This window comes from Gopherus flavomarginatus, chromosome 9 (assembly GCF_025201925.1).
Source record: "Gopherus flavomarginatus isolate rGopFla2 chromosome 9, rGopFla2.mat.asm, whole genome shotgun sequence".
Lineage (NCBI taxonomy): Eukaryota > Metazoa > Chordata > Testudines > Testudinidae > Gopherus > Gopherus flavomarginatus.
In genome coordinates this window covers 34,763,493-34,790,479 of record NC_066625.1, presented here as the reverse complement: position 1 = coordinate 34,790,479, position 26,987 = coordinate 34,763,493, and the positions used below count along the sequence as shown (strand labels likewise).

General features: G+C 48.4%; 1 protein-coding gene across 2 annotated transcripts in view; it reads right to left on the bottom strand.

Moving 5' to 3' along the window:
• NLRC3 (NLR family CARD domain containing 3) overlaps nucleotides 1-26,987 on the bottom strand; it is a 78,137-nt gene that overhangs the window by 13,698 nt on the left and 37,452 nt on the right. Inside the window, exons 4-13 of one of the 2 annotated variants that reach the window (XM_050968137.1) lie at nucleotides 23,377-25,120; nucleotides 21,402-21,488; nucleotides 18,565-18,648; nucleotides 16,065-16,148; nucleotides 13,539-13,622; nucleotides 11,957-12,040; nucleotides 7,845-7,928; nucleotides 6,318-6,401; nucleotides 2,594-2,677; nucleotides 951-1,034 (exon numbers count right to left, since the gene is read on the bottom strand). In XM_050968137.1, the coding sequence (XP_050824094.1) occupies nucleotides 951-1,034; nucleotides 2,594-2,677; nucleotides 6,318-6,401; nucleotides 7,845-7,928; nucleotides 11,957-12,040; nucleotides 13,539-13,622; nucleotides 16,065-16,148; nucleotides 18,565-18,648; nucleotides 21,402-21,488; nucleotides 23,377-25,120 (2,503 nt within the window). The remainder of the gene's footprint in view (nucleotides 1-950; nucleotides 1,035-2,593; nucleotides 2,678-6,317; nucleotides 6,402-7,844; nucleotides 7,929-11,956; nucleotides 12,041-13,538; nucleotides 13,623-16,064; nucleotides 16,149-18,564; nucleotides 18,649-21,401; nucleotides 21,489-23,376; nucleotides 25,121-26,987) is intronic. The other variant, XM_050968139.1, reaches the window with a different exon arrangement.

The following is a 26,987-nucleotide window of genomic DNA, read 5'->3' as shown; positions in this document are numbered from 1 at the left end:
TTTTGTCTGTAACCACCTCTTACTCTGTTGTTCAGTTATGGGGTCATTTTTTGGTCTGGGGGGGTATACATTTAGTTTTAGCCTCCATTATGATGTTTTTCAAAAGTTTCCATGCAGTTTGCAGGCATTTCACTCTTTTGACTGTTCCTTTCAATTTCCAGTTAACTAGCTTCCTCATTTTTGTTGGTTCCTCCTTTTTGAAGTTAAATGCTACTGTGGAGGGATTCTTTGGTGTTTTCCCTCCTACAAGAATGTAAAATTTAATTACATGATGGTTGTTATTACTGAACAGCTTAACTATATTCACCTCTTGGACCTCCATCTGGGACTAAAACAAGAATTGCCTCCGCCTTGTGGGTTCCAGGACTAGCTGCTCCAGGAAGCAGTCATTAATGGATTTATGGCTCATTACAACAATCTGTAACCCAGTGGCCCCACATTTTTGTCATATGATTGCAGCAATGACAACAGGTCACTTCACCTCTGAATGGTCTCTTAAAATACATGGTAACTATTTATGCTAAACTATCTGTTCCACCTTGTATTTGGCTCTGAGTACCTTTCCCAGCCCTGAAGAAGCGTTCTGTGTAGATCGAAGGCTTGTTGCTCTCACCAACAAAAATTGGACCACTAAAAGATGTGACCTCCCCCACCTTGTCTCTCTAATATCCTAGGACCAACACAGCAAAACCATAAATTAACAGTTTTCAGTCTCTACTGGCCTGGGCTGGACCCAAACCCGTGAACTAGATGCAGACTGTACAGTGCTGCCCATGATGATGGAATTCTGCTGCTGATGCCATTGTGCATGGAGCTTTCCCCTCTCTGCTCAGCTGTGCCATGCTGAGAGGGACTGAGGCACATGAAGGATGTTGCAGGCTGTTCACTCGCTGCAGGGACAGAGCAGCTAAAGAGAAGGAACCAAAAATCAGGGACAAGGTGAAACTCACTGCAGGGACATGAGCGCCTGGTTCTCTCTCATCGCCAGTGCAATGGCCTTGACGCCTTCATCATACAACAGATTCGCCGCTAGGCTAGAGGCAAAGTACACAGAAATAAGTTAAACACAGTGTGATGCATTACACATGCTTCTGGTGGGTTGCAGTGCAGTGAGACAAGTGCAAAGGGGGAGGAGGGGAGGGAAAAGACAATAGGATGACATTAAAAGACAATTATTGGGAAATAGAAAAAAGGAAATACACATGGTTTTTACACTGTAGTGGGTGGTTAATCTGTGGAACTCACTGCTGCAGGACATGGAGGCAAATATCTTCAAGGTTTCAAAACGGAAATAAACATTTTTAGGAACAAGAAGAGTGTCTGTATTGGTACTAGTCAGGATAATATTATAAGGGCTCGCTCCATCCATGTAATTCAGGGCATCTGCTAATCATTAGCTGGAATAAGGATGATTCTACCCCTTCTTCCCACTCCCCCAATGGCAGGATATTTCACACTGGCTTATGTCTTCTTCTCAAGCACTCACTGGTAACTTCACTGGATGGATCGCTGTCTTATCTGCCCAGGCAAAGTGCTCCAGAGGGATTATTAGTTAGGTCCACTCTGGTTATTCTACATTCTGCTTTCCACAAAACTCCAAGTTACAAAATGATTCAGCCAAGCACAAGTTCTTTTGATCTGTTTACATACATGAACCACAGGTTCATCAGGCCAGATCATGCCTGGTGAGAAACCCCAGGAGATTGAACTAACAGAGCTCCTGGAGTATTGCATGGGTTCGGTTTACCACTGGAAAACCCCCCACCGTCCCCCAGCCTCTGGCTCTCATGGCCTGCTCACCTGCATTTGGGCCCAAACAAACCCTCCAGAAGGACCTGCCAGGGCAGACCTGGAGTTTGCAGAAGCTGAAGCTGGCCCTGGAGAGGGGATGGTGCTGTGGAGAGCAGCTGTCTTGCCCTGACTCCTCCCCACCCAAGTACAGCGCCCTCAAAAGCAGCAGAAACTCAGTCACGCAGCGTGCAGATGGAGGAACGTCTGCAGAGCTGGAGGGAGGAGGGAGGATGCTAGTTTGGGGCAAATCCCTTCTCTCAAAGGGAAAACAATGGAGGTAATGATATGGCACCAGAGACTGGACCTAGAAAGGGCTAATCCACCCCACCCCTGATGAGCCATCACAGCGCTGCTCCTTGTCATGCCTTCCCCTGGGCCAGACTCACCCGCTACCCACCCTGAGTGTTCCCCTTTGCCCCAAGGCAGGGCCGGTGCTTCCATTTAGGCGATCTAGGCAGTAGCCTAGGGCACCAGGATTTGGGGGAGCGGCAATTCAGCAGCGGGGGATCCTTCCGCGCTCCAGGTCTTCAGGGGCAATTCTGCGACGGGTCCTTCACTCGCTCCGGGACCTGCTGCCGAAGTGCCCCGAAGACTGGGAGCGCAGAAGGACCCCTGCCTAAGGCGCCAAAAACCCTGGCGCCACTCCTGCCCCAAGGGACACACCCTTGGCCACAGGTATTCCACCAATCTGTCCTCCCGCACAAGAGCAGCTGCCCTGCACCTGCCTGAGGGCAGTACTGGTCCTGAGCGCACAGCGTAAGCTGGGGGAGAGGATTTGGACTTCGAAAGCCGGCTGACTTACTCTAGGTTCCTCAGCGTGCAGTTAGTGCGCAGAGCGTTGGCTATCTCTGGCGCCCCCTCTTGGCTGATGGAATTCTCCCGAAGGCTAGGAAAAGACAAGAGATGGGACAGGTCATTGGGATTCTCTCCTTCCAGGGCGAGGAGTGGGAACAGCTCAGGACAGTTCTCATTCTCTTCTGGGCACTTCTTGTATTTTAGGGCCAACAAGACAAACCACCTGGTGGCTGGGCCAGCAGGGGGTGGTAGCATCTAGGCGAGGGCTCTCCAGGGCAGATGTGGGATGGCGAGGCCACCTGGCATGTGCAAGTGAATGTTCGATGCATGAGCAGCTGCTGCAGTCACACATGTGTCTCAGGCAGAAAAAGGATACCCCTGAACAATGCCCCTCCCTCTCCCTTCTCCCCACACCCAGCCCCCCTACAGTGGGCCCTGCTCTTTGTAGGCTGGCAAAAATCCCCCTGTTAGGGGATGGAGCAAAATATCAGACTGGAAGGATCAGTGATGAACTTCTAGCCCAGCCCTGGTTTACCTCTTGTGCTGCTCCCATGGCCCTGCCCAGGTCATGGGGGGTCATGCGGCTGTTCCCCCCAGTAATTGCCTGCTCCCCAAGTCAGAAGTGGTTAGAATTTCTGTCTCACTTTGGGAATGACTCACAGATTTCCTGCCCCGTGCCTCGGACACAGCGTGTTACTCCAGTGCCATTGTTTTATCCTCGAGGCGGGGAGCAGCCGCAAAGGAGCTGCTGAGTTTGGGCTAGGGTATTCAGCAGAAGGAGATTTTTATTTTTCTCCACCTCCCCCAAATATACCCCACTCTCATTGCCTTGGGGTTTCTGCTGGGCACAAAGATTGCGCAGCACAGGGCCAGATGTTTCCTGTAGCTGCATGGGGGTAGCCGTGGGAAGGATGCAGGGAGTGGGCGGAGCAGAGTCCCTGGAGAGTAACGATAGCATGCTCAGAGGTGCTGTGCCCCATAAGGGGGAAGTGGCTGGGTGGGAAGGGGTGTGGCCAGGGGTAACAATCGCTGCATCTCCAAACCAGGACCCATGGTACATGCAGCATCAACGTGTGCTCCCCAGTGCCTCTTTATGATTTCTGCCGACCTCGCAGACAAAACCCCTCCAGCAAATACAGCTGGGGCAGGATCCGTCAGCAGAAGGCTGCAGTGCAGCTCTGCCTTTCAAAGTAGAGTGACCAGACAGCAAGCATAAAAAATCAGGACAGGGGGTGGAGGTAATAGGAGCCGATATAAGAAAAAGCCCCCATAATCAGAACTGTCCCAGTAAAATTGGGATGTCTGGTCACTCTATTTCAAAGCCACAGTAGTCCCCATAAAGGTGCTTAGCACGTCTGTTGTGGGACCCAAGTGGCCTGAAATATTCTGGAGAACACCCCATATGCCAAAGCCATTAGGAGCAGTCTGCAAAGGCTCTCAGCATTGGCTCACTTTTGCTAGAACTTTTCATTCCTTCTCATTTTGTTTGTAGTCTTGTAATTTAAAACGGAATGTTCTGGAAAAAACTCCAGTCATGGCCTTTGTATTCAGTGGAAGCAATCAGCCACGCTGGCTAGGAACGGAATGTACGTGGGAACTAATGGCAGCATTTCTGGAAGAGGCTTAGTGGGTAAGCAGCCCCTGCAGGACTTACTGTCCTTTCTATGGCAATAATCAGTGAAGAATCTTAAAGATTTGTGTCTCCATTGGTGCTGATCTGTGCAGGAAAATCTACCTTAGAAAAAGCACCTTTGTGATTTAGTGTATTTCATTTGTTTTTTTAAGCAGGGGAGAAATGCACTGTGATCAGTTACACATAACATTGCAGCAGGAAATAAATAGCCCAGGTTTCAATCTGTCACATTGTACTTTCTAAATGTAACAATAGAGACACGTCATTCCACTTTGGACATTTGCCTGGAGTGCTCACAGACATTTTACTTCAGACTCACAGAGTTTGGCAACACAGTCCAGTTCTCCTTGCTGGGGATTCTGAAAAAACTCCCTCCCTAGTTTTGTTAAATCTCTCTCTCTCTCTCTCTCTCTCTCTCTCTCACTTTTGTAAGTGAGTTTAGCACCAGACTGATGGCCTGTATTTGTCCCCAGAACTGGAGCAGGGCAAGCGCCCCTCCTATCCCTGCTACCAATGCGCCTCACCTCTGAGCCACCCTGCAGGAGTTCATGCCCAGCAGAAACCAGGGGGTCCAGTAGCACCAATAGTGGCCCTGGTTTCTGTCTACTCTTCATAGACTCGAAGGCCAGCAGGGACCATTGTGAGCACTAGTCTGATCTCCTGTGTAACGCAGGCCAGAGAATGGCCCCAAATAATGCCTAGAGCAGAGCTCTTAGACAAACCTCCAATGAAACAGACTAAGACCCAGCAAACGCACTTCCCTGACTAGCCATGGGGGAGCCGGCTGGGCTGGGCTGGGCTGGGCTGGACTGGAAATGACCTACAGATGGAAGCTACTAAATCATCCCCAGTTCCCTGAGCTGTCCAGCTCCTCAGTTGCACATGGGTGTTTTGGAACATTAAGTGTATTGGCCAAGGGAGGGTTACCGAACGTCTGCATTTCCCTGGACATTGCCTCTCTTTTGATCCTCCACTCTCTGTCCAGATGGATTTTTCAAATCAGAGGCAACATCTGGGAGTTTTCAAGCAGACATTGCAGCTCAGAAAAAGCTGGTTCCACGTCCGATTGGTCCTTGCAACTGCAGCTGATTGGTCCCTTCCCTGTAGCGGGAGCTGCTAGATCCCACGCACCCAGGCCCCAGCACCCAGCCCTAGGGTGGGGGAAAGCCCCGCAGGGAGGCACTGATGGATGGGCTGGCGCTGTGTCCTGGGTCTGCACCAGCTGCCCTGCCACCATGACAGAGAGCGACACTGCCCCCCCACCTCAAGAGTGAGGCCACAGGTACCCCCTCCAAAACTCCCCAAATACTCCCTCTCCAGCACCCCCTTAATGCCCTCTCCTGTCCCAATATGTATACACCCCTCCAGCACCCCCCAAATACCCGCTCCCATCCCAGTACACACACACACCCTCCGGCACCCCAAATATGCCCCATACATCCCCTCCAGCTCTCCCCCCACCCCGGCAGTGTCCTCTTCTTGAGAACCTGAAATATGGTAACCCTAGGCCAAGGTGACTCCCCACACATTTACCTTCTTTGGCTTACAATGGTTTCACTGCTAGCAGCAGGATTAGGAAAAGCACAGCTGAGCTGATACATTTCACAAGGAGTTAGAAGAGAAGCGCAGCTGTATGAAAAGGTGACACCCACCAAATTAAGATCCAGACCAATGAGCTGGGTGCAAAGCCGTTGTCCCCTGGGCGTGTTCCCCCTCTCCTCCACACTGGTCCCATTCACTCAGGAGCTGTAGGATGGGGGGCCCTGCTTCAGTAGCAAGGAACTCAGGCTGTAGCTAGTGCAAAAACAAGATTACGGCCCAGGGCCAACTCCAGGTTTTTTGCCGTCCCAAGCAAAAAAAATCAAAAACAAAAACCAGAGTGCCGCCCCTTGAAAAGTGCCGCCCCAAGCACATGCTTGGAACACTGGTGCCTAGAGCCAGCCCTGTTACTACCAGAGAGACCTGGGAGGTGCTGTGCCAAATGACACAATTCTTGTGGTGACAACACGGGCAGCTCTGGCCAGATGGCTGGCCAGGCAGTGTACGTGTTTGCGATCTGAGTGGCGCAGCGTTGGGAAGAGCTGAGACCAGGACTTACTTGAGGCTGATGAGGCCCTGGTTGGAGCGCAGGGCTCCTATCAGCGCCGTGACTCCCGTGTTACTGATTGAATTGCTCTGGAGGCTAAAAGACAAAGAGACACAGCAGAGAGTCACCACAGGAACTACACGGTGGGCGTTCGTACCAGCCCAGCACTGGATACGTTCACCTTGCGTGGTTAAGAGTGAATTCATCATGGCAAAACGTGCCAGCCTGTTGGACATCCTGGACAGGTCAGCAGAGCCCAGCAAGACCAAAAGCTCCACCCTCTACCAATGGAGGAGGGGCCACAGAGCTAGCAATCAGCTAAGCAGTGGGGACACCAAATGATAAAGCAGGAGCAGGAGTGAGGGTCACAGGTTCAGAATGAGGCGGCTGGGGACACCAAGCAGAGAGCCCCAGACAATGCCCCCGGCTCCCCAAAGGAGTCCCAAGAGCCAGTGGATGCCGCTCAGAGGAGCTTTGCTTGGAGAAAGGAGGTAGATAGTGGCCAAAAAATAGGCACCGTAGGTGCAGGACACATGCCTGTCGAGCTTCCTCTTCTGGTATTGACAGACACCCCTCAAGAGTCGGCTGGCTAGGTGGCCCCTGGACTCCGTGGGGCCACACACGCGTAAAGGAAAAGAAGTGGGGAAAGTTCAGCCAGAGCCCCAGCAGGCAGTCCTGGGGAACCTGGGAGAGGGGTGAACCCTGCTGCACTGGAGGAAGGTGTGCGCTGAGGTCCCCATCTTGGCACAGAAGGGGCATGTGCTCCTGGTGAAAGGTGCCAGACTGAGAAGACAGAAGTCTTCCATTTGCCCCCAGGACAGGGACAGTACAGGCAAAAGCAGCAGGCGCCCTGTCCACGGTGCCAGGTTACCCTGCCCCACTCCTGAGCAGGAAGTAACGCGTCCATCGGGGCACAGGGCTGCTTGGTTTCTAAGGCGAGTCAGTTTGTGGCCCCTCCACTGAGACTCCTAAGGAGGGTGGAGAAGTTTTGTGATGGAGCCCACAAGGAAACAGACAGTGGACAGCAACTCATTTCCTATAGGCCACCAAACCTCTAAGCAGGGAAATAACTCTGAGCACAACAGATGAGGGCTGGTTGCAACGGGGGAAGCTAAGGCTGCTTATGCCACCCCCAGTCCTCCTGTCTTGTTTGCTGAATCTTCCTGCTACTACCCTCCTCTGAAGCTACCAAGACATCCAGGGAGACCCCCTGGAACTGATCTCCTGCAGAAAATGCCGCTGTGCAGTAGCCACAAGGCCATCACGCCCCTGACCATTCCCCTCAGGCCTGCAGATTGTCAAAGGGAAATTTCTCCAAAGGAATCTATCGGCCCCTTCCCCACAAAGGCCCCTACTGCTTTCCATGGACATGAGTTGGGGGAACAGACAAGGATAGGGTAGGAGGCAACCCCAGATCACTCTGGATCACATGACACTGCCCTTGGGAGAGCTGAGCGGTGAAGCATTAACAAGCGCCCCTTGGCAGCGAAGAACAATGCTCATGGGGTGCTCCGGGCACTCGAATGGCAGGGGACTTACTCCAGGGTTGTGAGACTGTGATTCACTCTCAGAGCTTCGGCCAAGGCTACAGAGCCAGTGTCCCCCACACAGTTACTGGAGAGGCTGCGACAAAGAAAAGGAAGATCAGCCATTAGCAGCTGTGAAATTGCTGTCAGAGCCCAGAGGCAGGGGATCCCAATCAGCCTGAGAAAAGCCAGCAGGTGCCCCCACCCATGGACCTCTAGTGAGGGGGTGGCTTGGTCTCCCCACGGCTGCCAAGTCTCACAGCAGGAAAAGCAAGTGTTCCGCAATGACGTGTCAAGACCGAGTCCCCAGCAGGCCAGTTACATCCCGAGAAAGGAGGAGATAAGTGGGCGACAAGGCCCAAAACTTCAGCAGCTATACGAACACTTCCATCTGGATTCTGCATCTGATCACCCCATCCCAACATAGGACACAATGACAGTAGAAAACTGGCCTGGAAAAGGAACCATCACAGGCACCAACTCCATTTACATTGCAAGCCAGAGCAATGGAGACCTCACCCATCCAAAGAGAACGGCTGTGTCTGCTCGAGCTCAAAGATCAATTGCCCATTCAGTTACACTGTGTCCCTGTCAGCCACCAGGGCTGTAGTAACATGTGGCATGCGGCGATCCCATCCCATACCAGTGGGGTGTGTGGAATGTTTGCTCTGTGAGACTTCAACCACCTATTCAGGGGAACTTGGGCACTCTTCTGATTTATATTGTGCCCGAGACTGTGTTACCTGAGCGTGGCTGAGAGATTAAAGTAAATTGATGCTAACCGCTGGCATAAATCAGCAGCTGTTCCTTCTGCACCCTCATCCACTGGCAGGGCAAATGCTATCTGGCTGCAGGCCCACATAAGAAAAAGACAGAGCAAATAAATGCATCCTGCACTGCTTCCTAACTGTTTCCACACTTGCACTTTGGCAGAGTGTCGGAGGAAGTTAATTCCAAAGCTGAAAGTGCTCCAAAGACAACACCCTTCTGCCCATCCCTGGGAGATCAGTCCTTTTAAGAGAATCAGAGAAATGTAGGGCTGGAGGAGACCTTGAGAGGTCATCAAGTCCAGCCCCTTGTGCAGAGGCAGGACCAAGTAAACCTAAACCTTCCGGACAGGCATTTGTCCAACCTGGTCTGAAAAACCTCCAGTGATTAGGATTCCCCAACCTCCCTTGGAAGCCTGTTCCAGAGCTTAACTCCCCTTATGGCTAGAAAGTTTTCCCTACTATCTAACCTAAAATCTCCCTTGCTGCCAATTAAGCTCATTACATCTTGTCCTACCTTCAATGGACATGGAGAACAACTGACCACTGGCCTCTTTATAACAGACCTCAACATATTTGAAGATTGTTATCAGAACCCCCCATAGTTTTCTTTTCTCAAGACTAAACAAGCCCCCATTTTTTAACCATCCCTCATAGGTCAGGGTTTCTAAACCTTGCGGACTTTTGTTGCTCTCCTCTGGACTCTCTCCAATTTGTCCCCATCTTTCCTAAAGTGAGGCATGCAGCACTGGACACAGCATCCAGCTGCGGCCTCACCAGGGCTGAGCAGAGTGGGATAATTACCTCCTGTGTCTTATACAAGACATTCTTGGTAATGCACCTAGAATAATATTTGCCTTCTGCAACTGCATCACATTGTTTACTCACTCTATCTGTAATCCACTATAACCCCAAGATCCTTTTCAGCAGTAGTCCCGCCAACTCAGTTATTCCCCATTTTGTAGTTCTGCAGTTGATTTTTGCTTCTAAACAGTAGACCTTTGCACTTGTTTTTATTAAATTTCATTTTCTAGATTTCAATCCAATTCTCTGATTTATCGAGGTCATTTTGAATTCTAATCCTGGCCTCCAAAGGGCTTTGCAACCCCTCCCAGCTTGGTGTCACCTGCAAATTTTATAAGCATCCTCTCCACTCTATTATCCAAATCATTAATTTAAATATTGAATAGTACCAGACACAGGACTGACCCCTGCAGGACCCCCACTAGATACACCCTCCCAATTTCACAGCGAACCACAGATAATTACTCTCTGAGTACAGTCTTTCAACCAGTTGTGCACCCGCCTTATAGTAAAATCATCTAGACCATATTTCCCCAGTTTGTTATGAGAATATCATGAGGGACTGTATCAAAAGCCTTACTGAAAATCAGGGTATATCATGTCTGCTACTTCCCCACATCCACTAGCCCACGAGTAACCCTATGGAAGGAAATTAGGTTGGTTTGGTATAATTTTTTCTTGTTTAATCATCTTCTCCAGGATCTTTCCAGGTGTTGATTTCAGGTTGTCTGCTCTGTAAATCCCTGTGTCCTCTTCAGGGTTCCCTCTAATTTTTCCCATCCATGTACGGAATGAATATTGTTACGTGCACCAATATGGAGATGATGTGTGACCCATCACTTTCATATTGATTCACATAACAAAATTCATGTGGTGAGGCGGGGTCAAGGGCTTCGGACTGGGGGGTGGGGCCTCACGGCTCAGCCAGAGGGGTGGGAAGCAGGGGTGTGAGGGCTCTGGCTGGGGATGCAGGCTCTGGGGAGGGGCCGGGAATGAGGATCTCAGGGCTAGGGCAAAGGGTTGGGATGAGGGGGTGAGGGCTCTAGCTGGGGGTGAGGGCTCTGGGGAGGGGCCAGGGTTGAGGATCTCAGGGCTTGGGCAGAGCATTGGTGTCCATAGGGTGAAGTCTCCAGCTGGGGTTGTGGGGCCATGGATGAGGGGTTTGGGGTGCAGGAGGGTGCTGTGGGGCTACGGTGAGGAGAGAGGACTCTGCCCAGCTCTCTCTCCCTGCAGCAGCACCTGGGCTGGAGGCGGGGAAAGGCGCCTCTCCCACATCTGCAGCAGGTCCAAGCTGGGGCTGGGTTGGGGGCAGGGAAGGGGTGCCCCCATAGGCACTTACTCCATGGGTCTCCAGGGCTGGAGCACCCACAGAGAAAAACTGGCAGCCAAGCTCCCCCCACCCTCCAGTGCCTCTCACCTACCGGCAGTCTCGTTGACCAACTCCTCCCCCTCCCCCTCAGTGCCTCCCGCCCACTGCAAACAGCTGTTTTGCAGTGTGTATGAAGCTCCCTAGGAGGGAGGGGGAAGAGTGGGGATGGAGCGCACTTGGGGGAAGAGGTGGGGAAGAGATGGGGCGGGGCCTGAGGTGGAGGTGGGTATCAAGCATCCCCCTGGCTGTAGGGGAAGTCGGCGCCTCTGGGCACCCTTCGCCCGGCCGCAGCAGGCTGGGGCTGGGGCTGGGGAAGGAATGCCTCTCCCTTGGCGGCAGCAGGTCCCAGCTGAGCGGGTTCCCTGAGCGCCTGCCCAGTGCTAAATAAGCTGCTGCATGGCCAGCAGCTTATTTAGCTTACAGGGAACTTACGTCCTCTTTGTCCCCCCTTCTAAAGACAGGTACTGTGTTCGCCCTTCTCCAGTCCTCTGTGACCTCAGCCATCCTCCAGGAGTTCTCGAATATAATCTCTAACAATTCCAAGATTGCTTCAGCTAGTTCCTTAAGTACCCTAAGATTAATTTCACCAGGCCCGGCTGACTTTAATACATCTGATTGAGCTGAACATTCTTTAACCCGTTCCTTCCCTAGTTTGGCTTTTCATAGAAATGCCGTTGGGAGGGAAGCTTTGCAGAGAGTTGCAAAGCGCGACCCCAGACATGTGTTTAGCTCTAGTGCTTATCTGATTTGTGTTCCCTGACTACATCGGTTCATATTTCAGGGGCACAATACGGCTGCCAAATGGTCTTGCAATCAGGAAGCAAAGCTATAGTGGCAGAGTGCCCGAGCTGCTGCGAAGCCCCAGATGGCCTGCGTGGATGGTCCTGTGCCCATGCAACTCCCAGATATCCCTTCCAATCTCAAGGTATCCCCAAGGGTTTGGGGCCCCATGCTGCAGGAGGGCACTCGGCGGTGAGCAGGGGATGAGCAGAGGTCAAACCCTGGCCTCCCAAAGAAGAATGCACAGGAAACCCCGCCAGGGGAATAGGGGTGGCAATATCTGGCCTTTCTTGTACAGCATGTCATAATAGGTTGGGACAGATTTTAAGAAGACTCAGAAGTTAGTGTCACCCACAATCATGGTTCATCTCTCTATTAATGTGTAATCTTTCTGTCAATCCTTACATCAGTTCCCTGAGATTCCCGTTCTGCTTCAGTGCTTCTGCTATTTTCTTTGCACCTTGGGGTCCAATGGAGTTCTTCTGAAGGCTGTGAAGAAGACAGAAATACCCATAAACTTCAAAAAGAGGGAGTCAGCTCTCCATCAATAACACACTTTAACTTTCTTCTTCTCACTTGAGCTCTCCCATCTCTGGCTGAGGCACTTCTGCCTCTGTATATTTTGTATTCCCCTAATGCATACAGGTAGCTTTGGTGCACACTCTTTTGCTATTTTTTACCTTCATCCCATCTCGTATCACGCTCTACTAGACTTAGATCCACAAATTCTCTGTGGATAGCTGCCCCAGGTAAGCTGGTGAGTGGACTTTTCCATCAGAGTAGAGGATGGCAGAGTACCTGGCCTGGTCACATCAAGTAATGGCCATGATCGTGTTGTTATCAGCCATTACCATATCGACAGACATCATCATCATCAAGGAAAATGCTTACCAATCAAGCATCACACAGACATAACACTCTGTTACATGCCCTATTTGACCTGACCTAAAATCGTATCGAGGTAGGGGTGGTAGGGAACTTGAGAGGTCATCTAGGCCAGCCCCTGCACTATGGCAGGGCCGAGTAAACCTAGACCATCCCTGACACGTGTTTGTCCAACCTGTTCTGAAAAACCTCCAGTGATGGAGATTCCACTACCTCCCTTGGAAGCCTGTTCCAGTGCTTAACTGTCCTTATAGTCAGAATGTTTTTCCCAATATCTAACCTAAATCTCCCTTGCTGCCAATTAAACCCGTTAGTTCTTGTCCTGCCTCCAGTAGACATTTTTTTTTGCATTTGAATCACATTGTTGACTCACATTCAATTTGTGATCTACTCTAACCTCCAGATCCTTTTCAGCAGTACTACCGCCTAGTCAGTTATTCCCCATTTTGTAGGCTATGCACTTCATTTTTGCTTCCTAAGTGTAGTAGTTTGCACTTAGTTTTATCTTCTTAGTGGTTAGAATAAATAAGACAGACTGGGCGTGAGCCAGGCAAACAAGCCAGACACCATCTTCCTCAGGGTCCACCCCACCATCTATTATGTTTCCTTCAGATCGTCTTTGTCCTGTCCCCTCCTGCTCCTTGAACAGAAGAGCATTTCTCTCCACACACAGCCTCTGCCCACTTTTGGGCACTGCAGTTGCAATAGATTTAGTGCATTGTAGGTGAATGGGTTTGAGGGAATGTGGTTCCCATACGATGGAAACCAGCTTTGACATGAGCAGTGCAGGCTTCCTTGTTTGAAATGGTGGCACCTTTGCGACTGGGGTCTGGGCACAACCTACCAATGGAGGAGTAACTGTGTTTAGTGGAGTGCAAAGACATGATTAAGTGTCTGAGTAGAGACACGGAAAATGGTCAGACTGTGGGGCTGAGAACAACTGCTCCATCTGCTTGTGCTTTCAGCTAGCCCTGACCAGGAGGCCAAGCCAAGAAGGGGAACTAGCAGCAGGCTGCTTTGACCACGGCACTGCCCTTGCAGATGGCCATGGAAATGAGCAGACAACAAACCATAGGGGAGCTCGGGGGTTAGAATCACTCACTGCAAAGTTGTCAGCTTGTGGTTGGTTAAAAGGGCCTCAGCCAGGAATTTAGCACCATCCTCCTTGATCACGTTATTCTGGAGGCTGCAGAGATAAAACAACACAATTATTGTGGAAAAACTGGGAATTATAGCAGGATGCAGCCACAGACTGTCCCAGCCTGTCTCACATTAGCCATGCCGTCTCCTGAGGTCAGTGGTGATGGTATAAAAGAATGAACCCCCATGCGCCTGAACTTCCTGTGCTGTTCTTTTCCTAGTGTGCCTCCTGAATCTTGCCCCCTGCCTTTTGGGACTGCCTCCTGCCTTAGCAGCCTACTTCTTCCAGACACCTCTTGCCCTTTCTCTTCTTCTCCCTTCTGTTTAAGGTGCTGGGGTTGAGTCACATGTTCCTATCTCCTGAGCACACCTACCAGCCGTTTCAGGGCTCATGTTGCCCCAGGACGTTTTGCTCCAGATACAACAGTGCCTCATGGAAATATCACAACATCCTCAGTCAGTCATTGATTTGAATCTCCATGGGGCTGATTAACAGTTGCACTAAGGCCCTTTCATACCAGTCCAGCATGGTAAAGAGTCCTTAAAGTGGCTGTAGATTACACGGACATCCACTTTAAACATCTGCCCGCACCTGACAGCCCTCACGCTGCCAGAGCGGGGTAAAGCAGCCTGAGGGTAACTGAGACATCAGATCCTTTGTTGTTTATATTGTCTTATAGGCCACTTCTATCCCTCCATTTCCTCCTCTGCCTAGTCTCCCTTCTGCCTGCCTTCCTGCTCTTCCCCGTCCCTCAGTGCAGTCAGAAGAAATAAAAGAACATAAGAACAGCCATACTGGGTTAGACCAGTATCCTGTCTTCCGACAGTGGATGGTACCAGCTGCATCAGAGGGAAAGAACAGAGCAGGGCAATTGTCATGTGATCCATCCTCTGTCATCCAGTCCCAGCTTCTGGCAGTCAGAGGTTTAGGACACCCAGAACATGAGGTTGTGTCTCTGACCATCTTGGCTAATAGCCGTTGACAGACCTGTCCTTATCTAGTTCTTTTTTGAACCCAGTTATACTTCTGGCCTTCATAACATCCCCTGGTAAATTCCACAGGTTGACTGTGCGTTGTGTGAAGAAATACTTCCTTTTGTTTGTTTTAAAACTTACTGCTTTTTTTTTTTTACATAATCATGATTTTTAAATAGCAGTTGAATCTCAATATGGAGAATAATTAAATAAATATAAACAAGACAGTAAGTCAATAGATATTGTACTGAATAATGAGACATACGTATCAGCATGTACACCCCAACCAGATCCATTCCAATCCCTCAGTCCATGTACTAAGTTATGCCCTATGACTTCTACGGAGAGACTGGGGGAGGAGGGAGAATTCAAAGTAGTTCTGGATCGTTGGTTCAGGGCAAGAAGATATAAGTAGAGCTGAGCTGGAGCCAGAACTCCTCAGCTTGACTCCATCACACCTCACACTGTGGAGGGGGATATTCAAAATCCAGATCTCAATGTTGTGGTTTGAGCCAATCTCTAGATCTATTGGGCTTGATTCTGAACTCCCCTTGGTTTCTCATTGGCATAAGTTCATTGACTTCCTATTCCTGATTTACACCAGCATCTCGGAGGGGTGCACCAGACCCACTGGATCCATAACCTATGAAATACAAAACTCAACAGGTTCAGTTGCTAGGGAATCACGTGAACAATTCCTTTGATTTCCATCCACATGGGCCCAAAAGTCCAACTCCTCCAAAACCTCAGAGTGCAACTCAGTCAAAACCATTGAGTTTCTCCTCATTCCATAGCCAAAGTGCAAATGCAGTACATTTAGAGGTGCAAACAATTTGCCCTGGACCTAACCTCATCTTATTAAAGAAGAGGGATAGCAGAGAAAATCCAAGAACACAACGTAGATGTTGCTGTGTCCCTCACTGCAGGGAAGCCTAGAATTAGCACACGGCAATGACAATTAGAGACCTCTGTCGTTCTGACGCACCTTTCAACCCAACACCACATGCAATGCGGTTTTTAATGCTGGGACAGCCCTTTGGACATGACACCATAAAGCACAACATCACAGTAAAGAGCTAGCAGCTTCAGTGAGTGCATCCCCCACTGCAGCTGGGCATCTGGAGAAAACTAAGTAGCATCTCCAAGATGGCTTCTCCTGGGTAAAGTTAAAGTTAAGATGGACTCTCGAGAGCTGTAAAGTGAAGATGGACTCTCGGGAGCTGCCTTCCAAAGCCCTGCCAGGAAAAGATTGTTCCTGGACATTCCAAGTGACACATCGTTTCTATGGCTACTGCACTTGTGACAACCACCTGCTGCAAGCTGACTGTACTGGTACTGGGATGAAGGCAGCTGTTTACTACCCACAATCTTTCTAGTCTAGGCATTTGAACATCTGATAGCCAGTGCGATGAAGACTGTTCACACCCACACAGTGGTCTCTCACATGGACAATTATGTCTATTAGGAATTATCTTTCAGAAGAAGCCAAGGAAGGGAAACCAACAGCACTTACTTCAGGGAGAGTAGGACTTGATTTATTTTCAGTGCATCAGCCAGTGCTTTTGCCCCTGTGGGTCCGATGGCGTTACTGCGAAGGCTGGGGAGAAGGCGGAGCGAGGATAAAGAGAGACAAAAAAGCTAAAGTTAGAAAATCCAGACAAGAATAAAACTGGTCTGACAAGGGAGAGTTAAGGGTGGGTGTTCAGTTAAAACCTTAATCTTCCCAGCCGCTGGGGCTTAGCCTCTGTTACTGGAACTCAGGGTTTCTTTAGTGCGGGTTAACAGATTATCATGGGGGGAGTCAAGAGTCAACTGTCCATCATTCCATACAGTCACAGCTAAGGCCAGATGGGCCCATTGTGATCATTTAGTCTGACCTCCTGTAGGATACAGGCCAGAGGTCTTCCCTAAATTACTGTAGTTCCTATCTGAACTAGAGAAGAACTTTTAGAAAATACATCCAGTATTGATTGAAAACTTGCCAGTGATGGAGAATCCACCATAACCCTTGGTAAGTCGTTTCACTGGTTAATTACCCTCATTGTTAAAATTTGTACCTTATTTCAAGTCTTAAATTTGTCTAGCTTCAACTTCCAGCTGTTGGACCTTGTTAGATCTTTGTCTGCTCGACTGAAGAGCCTATTGTCAATTATTTGTTCCCCCTGTAGGTATTTAACAGATTGTGATCAAGTCACCCCATTACCTTCTTTTTGTTAAGCTAATTAAACTCAAGGAGCTCAGTCTGTCACTGTAAGGCAGGTTCTCCAATCCTTTAATCATCTTTGCAGCTCTTCTCTGAACCTTCTCCAAGTTATCAACATCCTTCTTGAACTGGGGACACCAGAACTGGACACAGGATTCCAGCAGTGGTTGCACCAGTACCAAAAGATGTACTATAACCTGCCTGCTCCTACTCGAGGTTCCCCTGTTTGTGTGCTCAAGGATCGCATTAGCTCTTTTCGGCACAGCGTCACACTGGGAGTTCATCATCAGCTGATTACCCACCATGACCCCCAAGTCTCTTTCAGAGTTACTGATTTCCAGGGTAGTCTCCCATCCCGTAAGTATGGCCTATGATCTTTGTTCCTAGATGTATAGCTTTACATTGAAAAGTTGAGTACATTTCACACAAATTTGGTGTCCCCTGACTATTATTATGGAAAATCATTTACATCACAAATAAATAACTGCAAAACTGAGGCTGTAGAGAGAGTTTTTCATGCCCCAGGAAGGAATCATACAGCATCTTACATTTCCTGGATTAATAACTTTTTGGGGTCCCTCATTCTGAATCTTTGTCACAGGTCATGTTCTACATCTGGGCCAGGGAAGGTTGCAAGATATGCTTGGCATGTTTAATATACTAGTGTGACAGAGCAGGGAGTGCGGCAGATTTGACCTGCAAATGTTGCCTGGGAGTTACATTGGGGATGACAAGGAAGCTATCTGAGCTGTAACCTGAGCCAGGAGGGGGGTTGGGAGAAGTGACACCTTCTGCCCAGGAGACTGAACAAAGGAGAGGAGGAGCAGAGGGGAGGGAGAAGAAAGCAGCAAGAGGGTTTTTTTAGTTTCAGTTTGGGCTGGGTGCTGCAACGCAGGGAACCCCAAGCTGGGGTCTAAGCTCCCTGAACCCCCAGAAGGACTTGATTGAGAGGTCCTGGTTGTGCCTACAAGCTCTGCTGTAGACTGCGTTCCTATTGTTCAATAAACCTTCCATTTTACTGGCTGGCAGAGAGTCACAGTGAATCTCAGGAAGAGGGGTGCAGGGCCCTGACTCCCCGACACTTCGTAACAACTAGTCACTTGTAACAGGCTACTGACTGCCACAGTTAGTTTCCATGTTCCTAGGGTCTGCTTGAATTTCCACTAAAGATAATGGAAAGACAACCATTGCCTTCAGTGGACATTGTATCAGGCCACCAATGAACTAGGAATGAATGTTGCTCATATGCAACCAGAGTTCTTTGAGATGGACTCTGCACTGTCACACTCATTAGGGGATGCATTGGTGGATGTCAGAGCTGCACTGCCGGCACGTCCCAGGAGTGGGAATGTGCAGAGGCTACTACAAGAAGAATCTTGAAATCTACAATGCTCGTTCATTCTGAACGTGGGGGGAGCAGGGAAGGGATTTTAATCTTTGATTTTTTCGCAAGAAGGCATCACATGAGCTTCCTTACTGGATTTCAGCTGTTCAAGCTGCTTTGAGGTTGAAATCTTTGAAATTTGGCGACAGCTGATTTCAGAAAGAGAAAACAAGCTTGGCAGCTGACATTTCTCTCATTAGTCACCAGTCTAAAATACTAGAAACAACATTATTCATCTCTTCTGGGAACTGATTACGGTAGGCAGGAGCCATCCTCCAGTGTGGAGACATGAAGGTTAGCTGACATCACCCATTCTATTTAATCAATTTTCATGAAGGAAACAGCTGACAGCACGTGAGTGGACTGCAGGCACCCATGTTTGCCCACAAGGTGGATGACATCAACTAGGAAACATATGAAACTTACTCAAGTACTGTCAGGCTCCTGTTGACCATCAGGGATCTGGCGAGGGCTTTGGCCCCTTTGTTACTGATCTGGTTTTCTGCCAAGCTGTCCAGGAAAAGAAACTGGAGTTAACATCTAGCCTAAAGAGAACAAATACAGTTCCTAGCCCACTACATCCCTCCAAGCCCGCTGCCAGCCACAGAAACTGCCAAGGACACAGCTGAGGAATTTGCATGGAAGAGGAATACTGTTATAACATGGAGGTGACCATATTACGTTTGACAAATACAGTTCCATTGGTTCATTATAAGATCACGTTAACCCTTTGGAAACCAGTTGATCCCTAGGTATATGTCATCTGGGGACTGAGGGCAATGGCAAGTGCAGGGAGAGGTGCTGGCTGTTGAGAAACCTACGTTAGGGTGACCAGATGTCCTGATTTTATAGGGACAGTTCCGATATTTGGAGCTTTTTCTTATATAGGCTCCTATTTCCCCACCCCACCCCGTCCCGATTTTTCACACTTGCCGTCTGGTCATCCTAGACCTCGCTGGACTGGAATTCATTCCTGCAACAAGTCCCACAGCCCCAGCGAGCCATCCCTGGCCTTGGCTGTGCTCTGCGGCTATGACTGATGGCTCTCCTGGCTGGTCCCCAGGAGAGCAGTGGGAAGGTGCTGTGCCGCACTGGGGCAGGCAATGACTCATGTGGAAATGAGAGGGAGTCTGGGCAGGGGCACAGAGCTAGAGGAAGGAAGAGGTAGGTGGGGAAAGGCAGACTCTGCTTGCTGGGGGCCTGGTGCTCCCAGAGAGGGGAGTGTCTCCTGCTCTAAGGGAGCAGGAGAACAAAGAGCCACAAACTTGTCCTCAGGTGCAGTGCTAAGTAGAAGAACATTATACTTAGCATTGGCGTCCTACGGGGTTAGCCATTTGCCCCACAGTTTTCCGACATGGGCCACTAATCAGACCCGACTTTAACATTCCGAATAACTCCCAGACTCAGAGATCTGGGCCAGAAGGGACCATCATGAGCTGCTAGTCTGACCTCCTACATGTCACAAGCCACAGAACCTCCCCCACCCAATCCGGTAACAGCCCCCTCGACTTGGGCTGTGTCACCCAGGTCCTCAAACCTCGCCAGAGAGACTCCAGTAACCTGCCAGCAAATGGCATTGGGGAATTATCTGCACCACTGACTTTGAAGGCATCAGCACTGCTTGTGGCCTGGCTACTTTATGAATGTCTTTTCTCAGAAGAGCTCAGAGCGCGCCTCCACCAGCTTTGCAAAGCACTCTGTCTGCACTGGCACTTTAGTGTCTGAGCCCATGGGAACCATTCTTGTTAATTCCACATTTCAGATCCCCTCGCCTAAGACAGCTAGGAACTGCAATCTGGGGAGCAAAACTCCAGTAAAACTTAGTACAAACCACGGTCCTCACTTCCCTGCTTTCAACCTTAATTTGCCGCTCAAGCAGTAGGCTTCGGAAAAAGGCAAAGGCTGAAATCTAGCTGAAAATTACTAATCTAGGTGGCACTGATCACAAGTTTTGAGAGTCAAAGTCTACCTATGAACCTCAATTAGCTGTGTAGAGAGACAGTGTGGCAGTGGGAGACCTGCCCTGCTCACCTACCCCTCTTGACAAACGTGTGCTCCCAGAGCTGCCATCCTGACTGTGATTACAATAAACATCCATTCTCATACCAGCAAAGGACATCATCATCATCTTGGTCAATCAGCATTCTCCAGCAGGGGAGCCTCCAACCTGGAAGTCCCCCTGTTAGAGGAGGCGTTTGCTGGTCAGTTAAGATGGGATTGAGCACCAGTTTAGGAGGCAGGTTGGTTACCCAAACTTCCAGGGCATTAGACAGTTACCTGTATGCATTGAACTACCAGAACATATCTCAATGGGCTCTACAGCAATATTAATATAGATAAAAAGGTCAAATTTAGTGTGGAGAAGATGATTAGTGTGCAGCCAGGGCTTGCAAGTCAGACATAAGAATGGCCATGCTGGATCCATGTAGATCAATGGTCTATCTAGCCCAGTCTTCTGTTTCTGACAGCAGCCAGTGCCAGATATTTCTGGCAGTCAAGAGGCCTAGGGACATCCAGACCATGCAGTTGCATCTGTGACCATCTTGGCTAATCGCCATTGATGGCCTTGTCCTCCTTGAACTTACCTAATTCTTTTTTGAACCCAGTTATACTTTTAGCCTTCACAACATCCCTTGGCAACAAGTTCCACATGCTGACTGGGCATTGTGTGAAGAAATACTTCCTTTTGTTTGTTGTAAACCTGCTGCCTATTAATTTCATTGGGTGACCCCTGGTGCTTGTGTTATGTGAAGGGGTAAATAACACTTCCTTATTCACTTTCTCCACACCTCTCATGATTTTGTAAACCTCTATCATATTCTCCCTTAGTCATCTCTTTTCCAAGATGAAAAGTCCCAGTCTTATTAATCTCTCCTCATATGGAAGCTGTTCCATACCTTAATCATTTTTATTGCCCTTCTCTGCACCTTTTCCAATTCTAATGCATCTTTTTTGAAATGGGGTGACCAGAACTGCCCACAGTATTCAAGGTATGGGCATATCATGGATTTATATAGTGGCATTATGATATTTTCTGTTTTATTCTCTCTCCCTTTCCTAATGGTCCCTGTTCTGTTCTCTTTGTTGACTGCCGCTGCACACTGAGCAGATGAACATGCAGAGACACATGGTGCAATGCTGTGTTGAGGGCACGTCTTACAACATGGCTTAGATCATGTGAATGTTTAAAGTCTTCATCGACCTTTAGCTCAAATGACCACTGCAGTGACACCACAAAATATTTTACGAACGCCAGCCAGTACCTCATCTTTTGAATCTGACAGTCCTTTACGCTCAGCACGCTGCCCAACAGCTCCATCACATTGTCCTTAAACTTGTTATTGTCCAGCCTGGCCAACAAAGCAAAAGAAGAAGAGGTGGCTGAGAACAAAACATTTTGATAATACGAGGAGGAGAAAATGTCCATTTTGAGCTGCTGAGAGTGAGAGCTTTCAGAAAAAATGAAAAGATCCTGATCTGTGTAGTTTCCATGCTCAAGAGTTCACAGAGTGACCCTCGTCAGAGGTAGTGTGTTCCTTGAGATGCTGCCTTTCACAGTCAAGCTGAACTCCCCCACTATACCCCAGCAAGGAGCCTAGAGCCCATATGCTGCTGATCCTCATGACTAAAGAATATTCCATATGCACAGCACTGGAAGAGTCTGTTCTCTCTAGGATAACTCAGTCACACTTACCAGCATCCCAGGATAACTCTAGGAGGCCCTACTCTTCCAAAGACAATGCCCTCTAAAAACTTGGAGATGCTTCACTTGTGCAAAAATCACATTTAAGTCCTTTGGGTTCCTCCAATGAAAGATATGGCAGGAGTGTAAAGCGTATTCCAGGATAGCGATACAGGACTCTTGCCTGCCCCGGGGCCTCTCTTTATAAGTCTTGTAAGATGGCACTAGGTTGTAGCTGCCACAGGTCATGTCATGACCATTAAACACATGCTCTAGGCATGCACAACACTAAAATGCACTGTGTTTAAGCCAGTGGTGGTCCTTGTCATCTGGTCGGACTTTGTCCACTTGCCACCAAGTCTGATATTAGGGACAGGTGACTTTTGAGGATGACTACCTCTGAGTTGCTGATTCTCATTCATCCAGGCCAGCAATAACTAAAGGTCTTTTAAGGGCTGTCCATTGGCCAGTGTGAAATGAGTTGGGGATCTGAGTCCAGTTCCTAGTGGAGAAGTGCCCATATCATCCCTCATCCAATTAAATTGACACCTATTATGGTAACATCAGCAGAGAGGCCAAGTACTATAAAGTGAAGGCAAGTGAATTAGCCTCTGCTCCTCAGAGGTGAAGGTACAATGTGAAAGTAGTTCAAGGAAAACCACCTGCCTCCTATTAGTCTTGTTATCTCTACCAGCCTACAAAGCAAGAATCCCAGTTCCAGACTCCGTGGTCTCCCAAGTGGCCCCCATAATGCAATACTAGCAGCATCTCAGGATAGCTCATCAGCCATTGATACACATAGGTAATAACAAACACAGCATGATGTTTGGCATAGTAGCACTGTCACTTCCACTTCTCCAGCTTCTTTCACCCAAAGAACACATGGCATTTTGAATATATTAGACTAATAGACTTTAAGGTCAGAAGGGACCATCACGATCATCTAGTCTGACCTTCTGCACATCGTAGGCCACAGAACCTCACCCACTCCTGCAATAGACCCTGGATTAACCAAGCCTCACATCACCCCTGTGAAGTAGGTATTATCCTCTCCCTTTACAAGTGGAGAAACTGAAGCACAGCGCTGGACTGACTTGCCCAGGGTCATATAGCAGGTCAGTGACAGAGCCAAAAATAGAATAATAGAATCATAGGACTGGAAGGGAGCTCAAGAGGCTTTCTGCTCTAGTCCCCTGCACTAGAAGACCTCAAGACTCTGGACTTTCAGCCCCCTGCTCTGAACATGACACATATTTTTCAGTACCACATGACCATAATACCTTGAGTGACCAGATGTCCCGATTTTATAGGGACGGTCCCGATATTTGGGGCTTTTTCTTATATAGTCACCGATTACCTTCACTCTCTGTCCTGATTTTTCACACTCGCTATCTGGTCACCCTAATACCATCCTCAGAGTATATTTCTGTTTGCAGGAAAATAGTCCTGAATAAAATAATTGCCACATATCCTTTAAACAGTTGCTGCTTTCTACCGCACATCACAGGAACGTGGAAATAGTCCTGGTCTCTACACAAAACCCTGATCTGACTTACCGGAGATTACTGCAGAAGAGGAGCTGGGAAAGCAGACTTTTGCAGATATTGTAGGTGAGGCAGTTGGAGAGGTTTGTCTCCTCCATACACACCTCAGAGACCTGTAGGAGATAAGCCAGGGCAGAACAATTCACTGGCGTTAACATCCCAGCTAAGCTCTCGTTTTTCATAGCTTCCTCCATAGTCTTGGCCAACTCCATGTGCTGCATTTCGTACAAGCACTGCATAACGTTCACGGTCCTGGAGGAGATGGCATAGTCAGTGTTCAGGCAGCTCTGGAGAAAGCTGATCACGTGGCTTCGGAAGCTGTTATGCTCATCCTTCATCAAGAGCCAACCGGACAGCAATTTGTTCACCTGCGGGGAGAGAAGTCCGGAGAGAAAGCGCACAAAGATATCCAGCTGCCCGTCATCTGACTGCAGTGATCTCTGGACAGCGTTCTTAAAGTGATTGAGGAAACCAAACTTAGGCCAGGACATCCCGCTCTCAGTGAAGAGATCAAATATTGCTCGCTTTGCTGAAGCATAGTAATAAGTGGCTGCCAAAAACTCCTGGAGGGTTAAATGGGAGAAATAGTAGACAGTGGAGAACTGCATCTCTTCCTTGAGTAACATCCTATTGCACAAGCTGCCTTGTAGTGATGAGAGGTCTATGCCATAGGCTTTCATGTCTTGTTCATAAAATACATACTTTTTCTTGAGCAGACCATAAAATGCCAGCCGACCCAGGTTACCAATAATTTTTTTGCTGTTGTTTATAGCTTGTTCTATCCTGGGAGTCTCCTTCTGTTTTTCCTGCCAGTCACTACTCAGTGCCATTTTAAAGTAATAGGAGTAGATTTCTGATAAAGTCTTAGGAACAGTTGTCGTTTCTTGGGATTGATCAGTGCTGTTCTTTAGGAAATAGCCCATTGAGGATCCAGATATCCAGCAAAAGGCAGGAACCGTACACATTGTGTACAAAGATCTGTTAGCCTTGATCTGACCCAAGACTTGACTGGATAAGTCTCTGTTCTCAAGGAACATCTGATCCAAGAAGTCCTTGATCTCCACAGCTCCAAAACCTCGTATTTCTGTCATCCGGTCAACTAGGCCACCTGGGATTTGGCTGGCTGCTGCGGGCCGTGAAGTGACCCAAATGGAAGCTTCCTGGAACAGGTTGCCACGGATAATATTGGTGATCAGACTATCCACCTGAATTTCCTTTTTGGGGTCCGTGCAAACGACTGTGTTGGAAAAATCTAAAGGAGTCTTAAACTCATCCAAGCCATCCAGAATCAGTAAAATCCGGGCGGTGCCATTGGAGATGAAGCTGGGTTCAGTGATATGAGGGAATGCCGACCGGATGAGCCTCTCAGCAGAGAGCTTCTCATAAGTGTTCAGTTCCCGGAAGGTGAGAGGCAGCACAAATATGATGTCCTTATTGACCTCCCCTTTGGCCCACATGCAAGTAAACAGTTTCACCAAGGTGCTTTTGCCGATCCCAGCCACACCCACGGTCACAGAGATTCGAGGAGGAATGCTGACTTTAGACAGAGGTAAAAAGAGCTTCTCCAGAGGGATTTTCTTGGCAACATTTCTCATGCCTTTGGTGGCCTCAATCTGCATGACATCATGCTCTTTCTGCTGAATATCTGTCAAGCCTTCCACCAGCAGAAGATTAGTGAGCCTCTCCAGCTGGCCAAGTTCCACACCAGTTCCATAGCGGTTCTGGAGACTTTCCAAATGCTTTTGCACCATAGGGTCTGTGTAGAGAAAAGCAAAATAGGTCAAGAGGGAGACAGACGATGACCACAAGCATAAGCAATAGGCAAAGCCTGACTTTTTCTCATTATTGCAGGGAAGAGAAGCCAGCTGGAGCTTCTGGAGGTCAGGAAAACAGGTTTGGAAACTTGCAACCAAGGGGGAGGGTTGCACTGGCTGTGGATGTGATTGAAATGGGGAGCAAGGCTCTCATTACTCAGATACATCCACCAATTGACCAAAAGGACGGGGCTGGAACTGCTTTAGCTGCAGGTTACCTCTACTTTGTTAAGTAATGTGTAAACTGAACGTCAGGGCAGGAGACTGCACCTATCACTGAATCACTGAAGTTAGAGATGGAGTCATCTACTCCAGCCCCCAAGCAAATGCACAACTGTCCCTACTGTATGTGCTGGAGGACTTTGTTCAGTCTAGCTTAAAATGTTTCATAATGAAGTTTAAAAAGCCTGAAGTGGCAAATCTTTGACAACAATGGTCACAAATTCTCCCAGCTGTGATCCCATCAATCTAGTTCCCAGTGGCAGAAGTAGCACTTGTCTTAAATTGCCGTGATAGAAAACACTGGTTCAAATAAAATGGAACCATTGATTTCTGGGGGAGAGCCTCTCTTGCAGTTTGAGATTTGAACTGGTGCTGACCCTCAGGACTCATACAAAGCTTTCCTGATATCCATTACCAACTCTTTTGTTTTCATGGTAATGGCTCCCATAGCCACGCTAACACCTCGCTGTGCCTGCCGGTTAAGTCAATCACAGTTTCACAACAAACCAAAGTGAGTGGTGGTCCGAGTTCAGCACAAGTTCAACTGCAAATCTCGGAGTGCAAGTTCCCCACTCAGAGTGTCCTTCACAGAAATAAGCAGCTCTGTGGCTTCCAAATGAACGTGATTTTTGCATCAGTGCAATTCCACTGGCAGGTCAGTCAGAGGGTGGTGTATGCTGGAACACCTTACACTGTCTCCCACTCTCTTCGATGGAATATTACAGAGTCTAAGAGGGCAAGGGTACACTGAAGTAGAGGGTAATTAACTTACATCTTCATGCACCCTTTCCTCTTAGCTGCTTTTCTTGCTAGACTCTCTTGGCTAAATTCAGAGCTGATGTGTAAGCAGGAGATGCAAACAACATGGTAGTGAGTGGGTCAGTCAGTCAGTTGAAGGCCTTGTGTACACAGGAAAGTTTTACCAGTTATACCAGGGGTCGGCAACCTTTCAGAAGTGCTGTGCCGAGTCTTCATTTATTCACTCGAATTTAAGGTTTTGCATGCCAGTAATACATTTTAACATTTTTAGAAGATCTTTTTCTATGTCTATACTATATAACTAAAATATTGTTGTATGTAAAGTAAATAAGGTTTCAGAATGTTTAAAAAGCTTCATTTAAAATTAAATTAAAATGCAGAGCCCCCTGGACTGGTGGCCAGGACCTGGGCAGTGTGAGTGCCACTGAAAATCAGCTTGTGTGCCGCCTTTGGCACCCATGCCATAGGTTGCCTATCTCTGAGTTATACCAATATTGTTACCCATGCGGACACTCTTATTCCAGAATAAGAGTGGCTTTTTTAGATTTAACTTCAACTCCTTCCCAAGCGAGAAAAGTGAAACTGACAAAAGCCATTCTTTTACTGCAGTAGGAGCGTTCACATTCGGATCGATACTGGTACAATGATAACAGTTTAAATTCACTTCTTAGATTTTACTGAAAAAAATCTTTTCTGTGTAGACAAGGTCTAAGGGAGTCTATCTAGTCTATACAATGAGGAGTCCTTGTGGCACCTTAGAGACTAACAAATTTATTTGGGCATAAGCTTTCGTGGGCTAGAACCCACTTCATCAGATACATGAAGTGA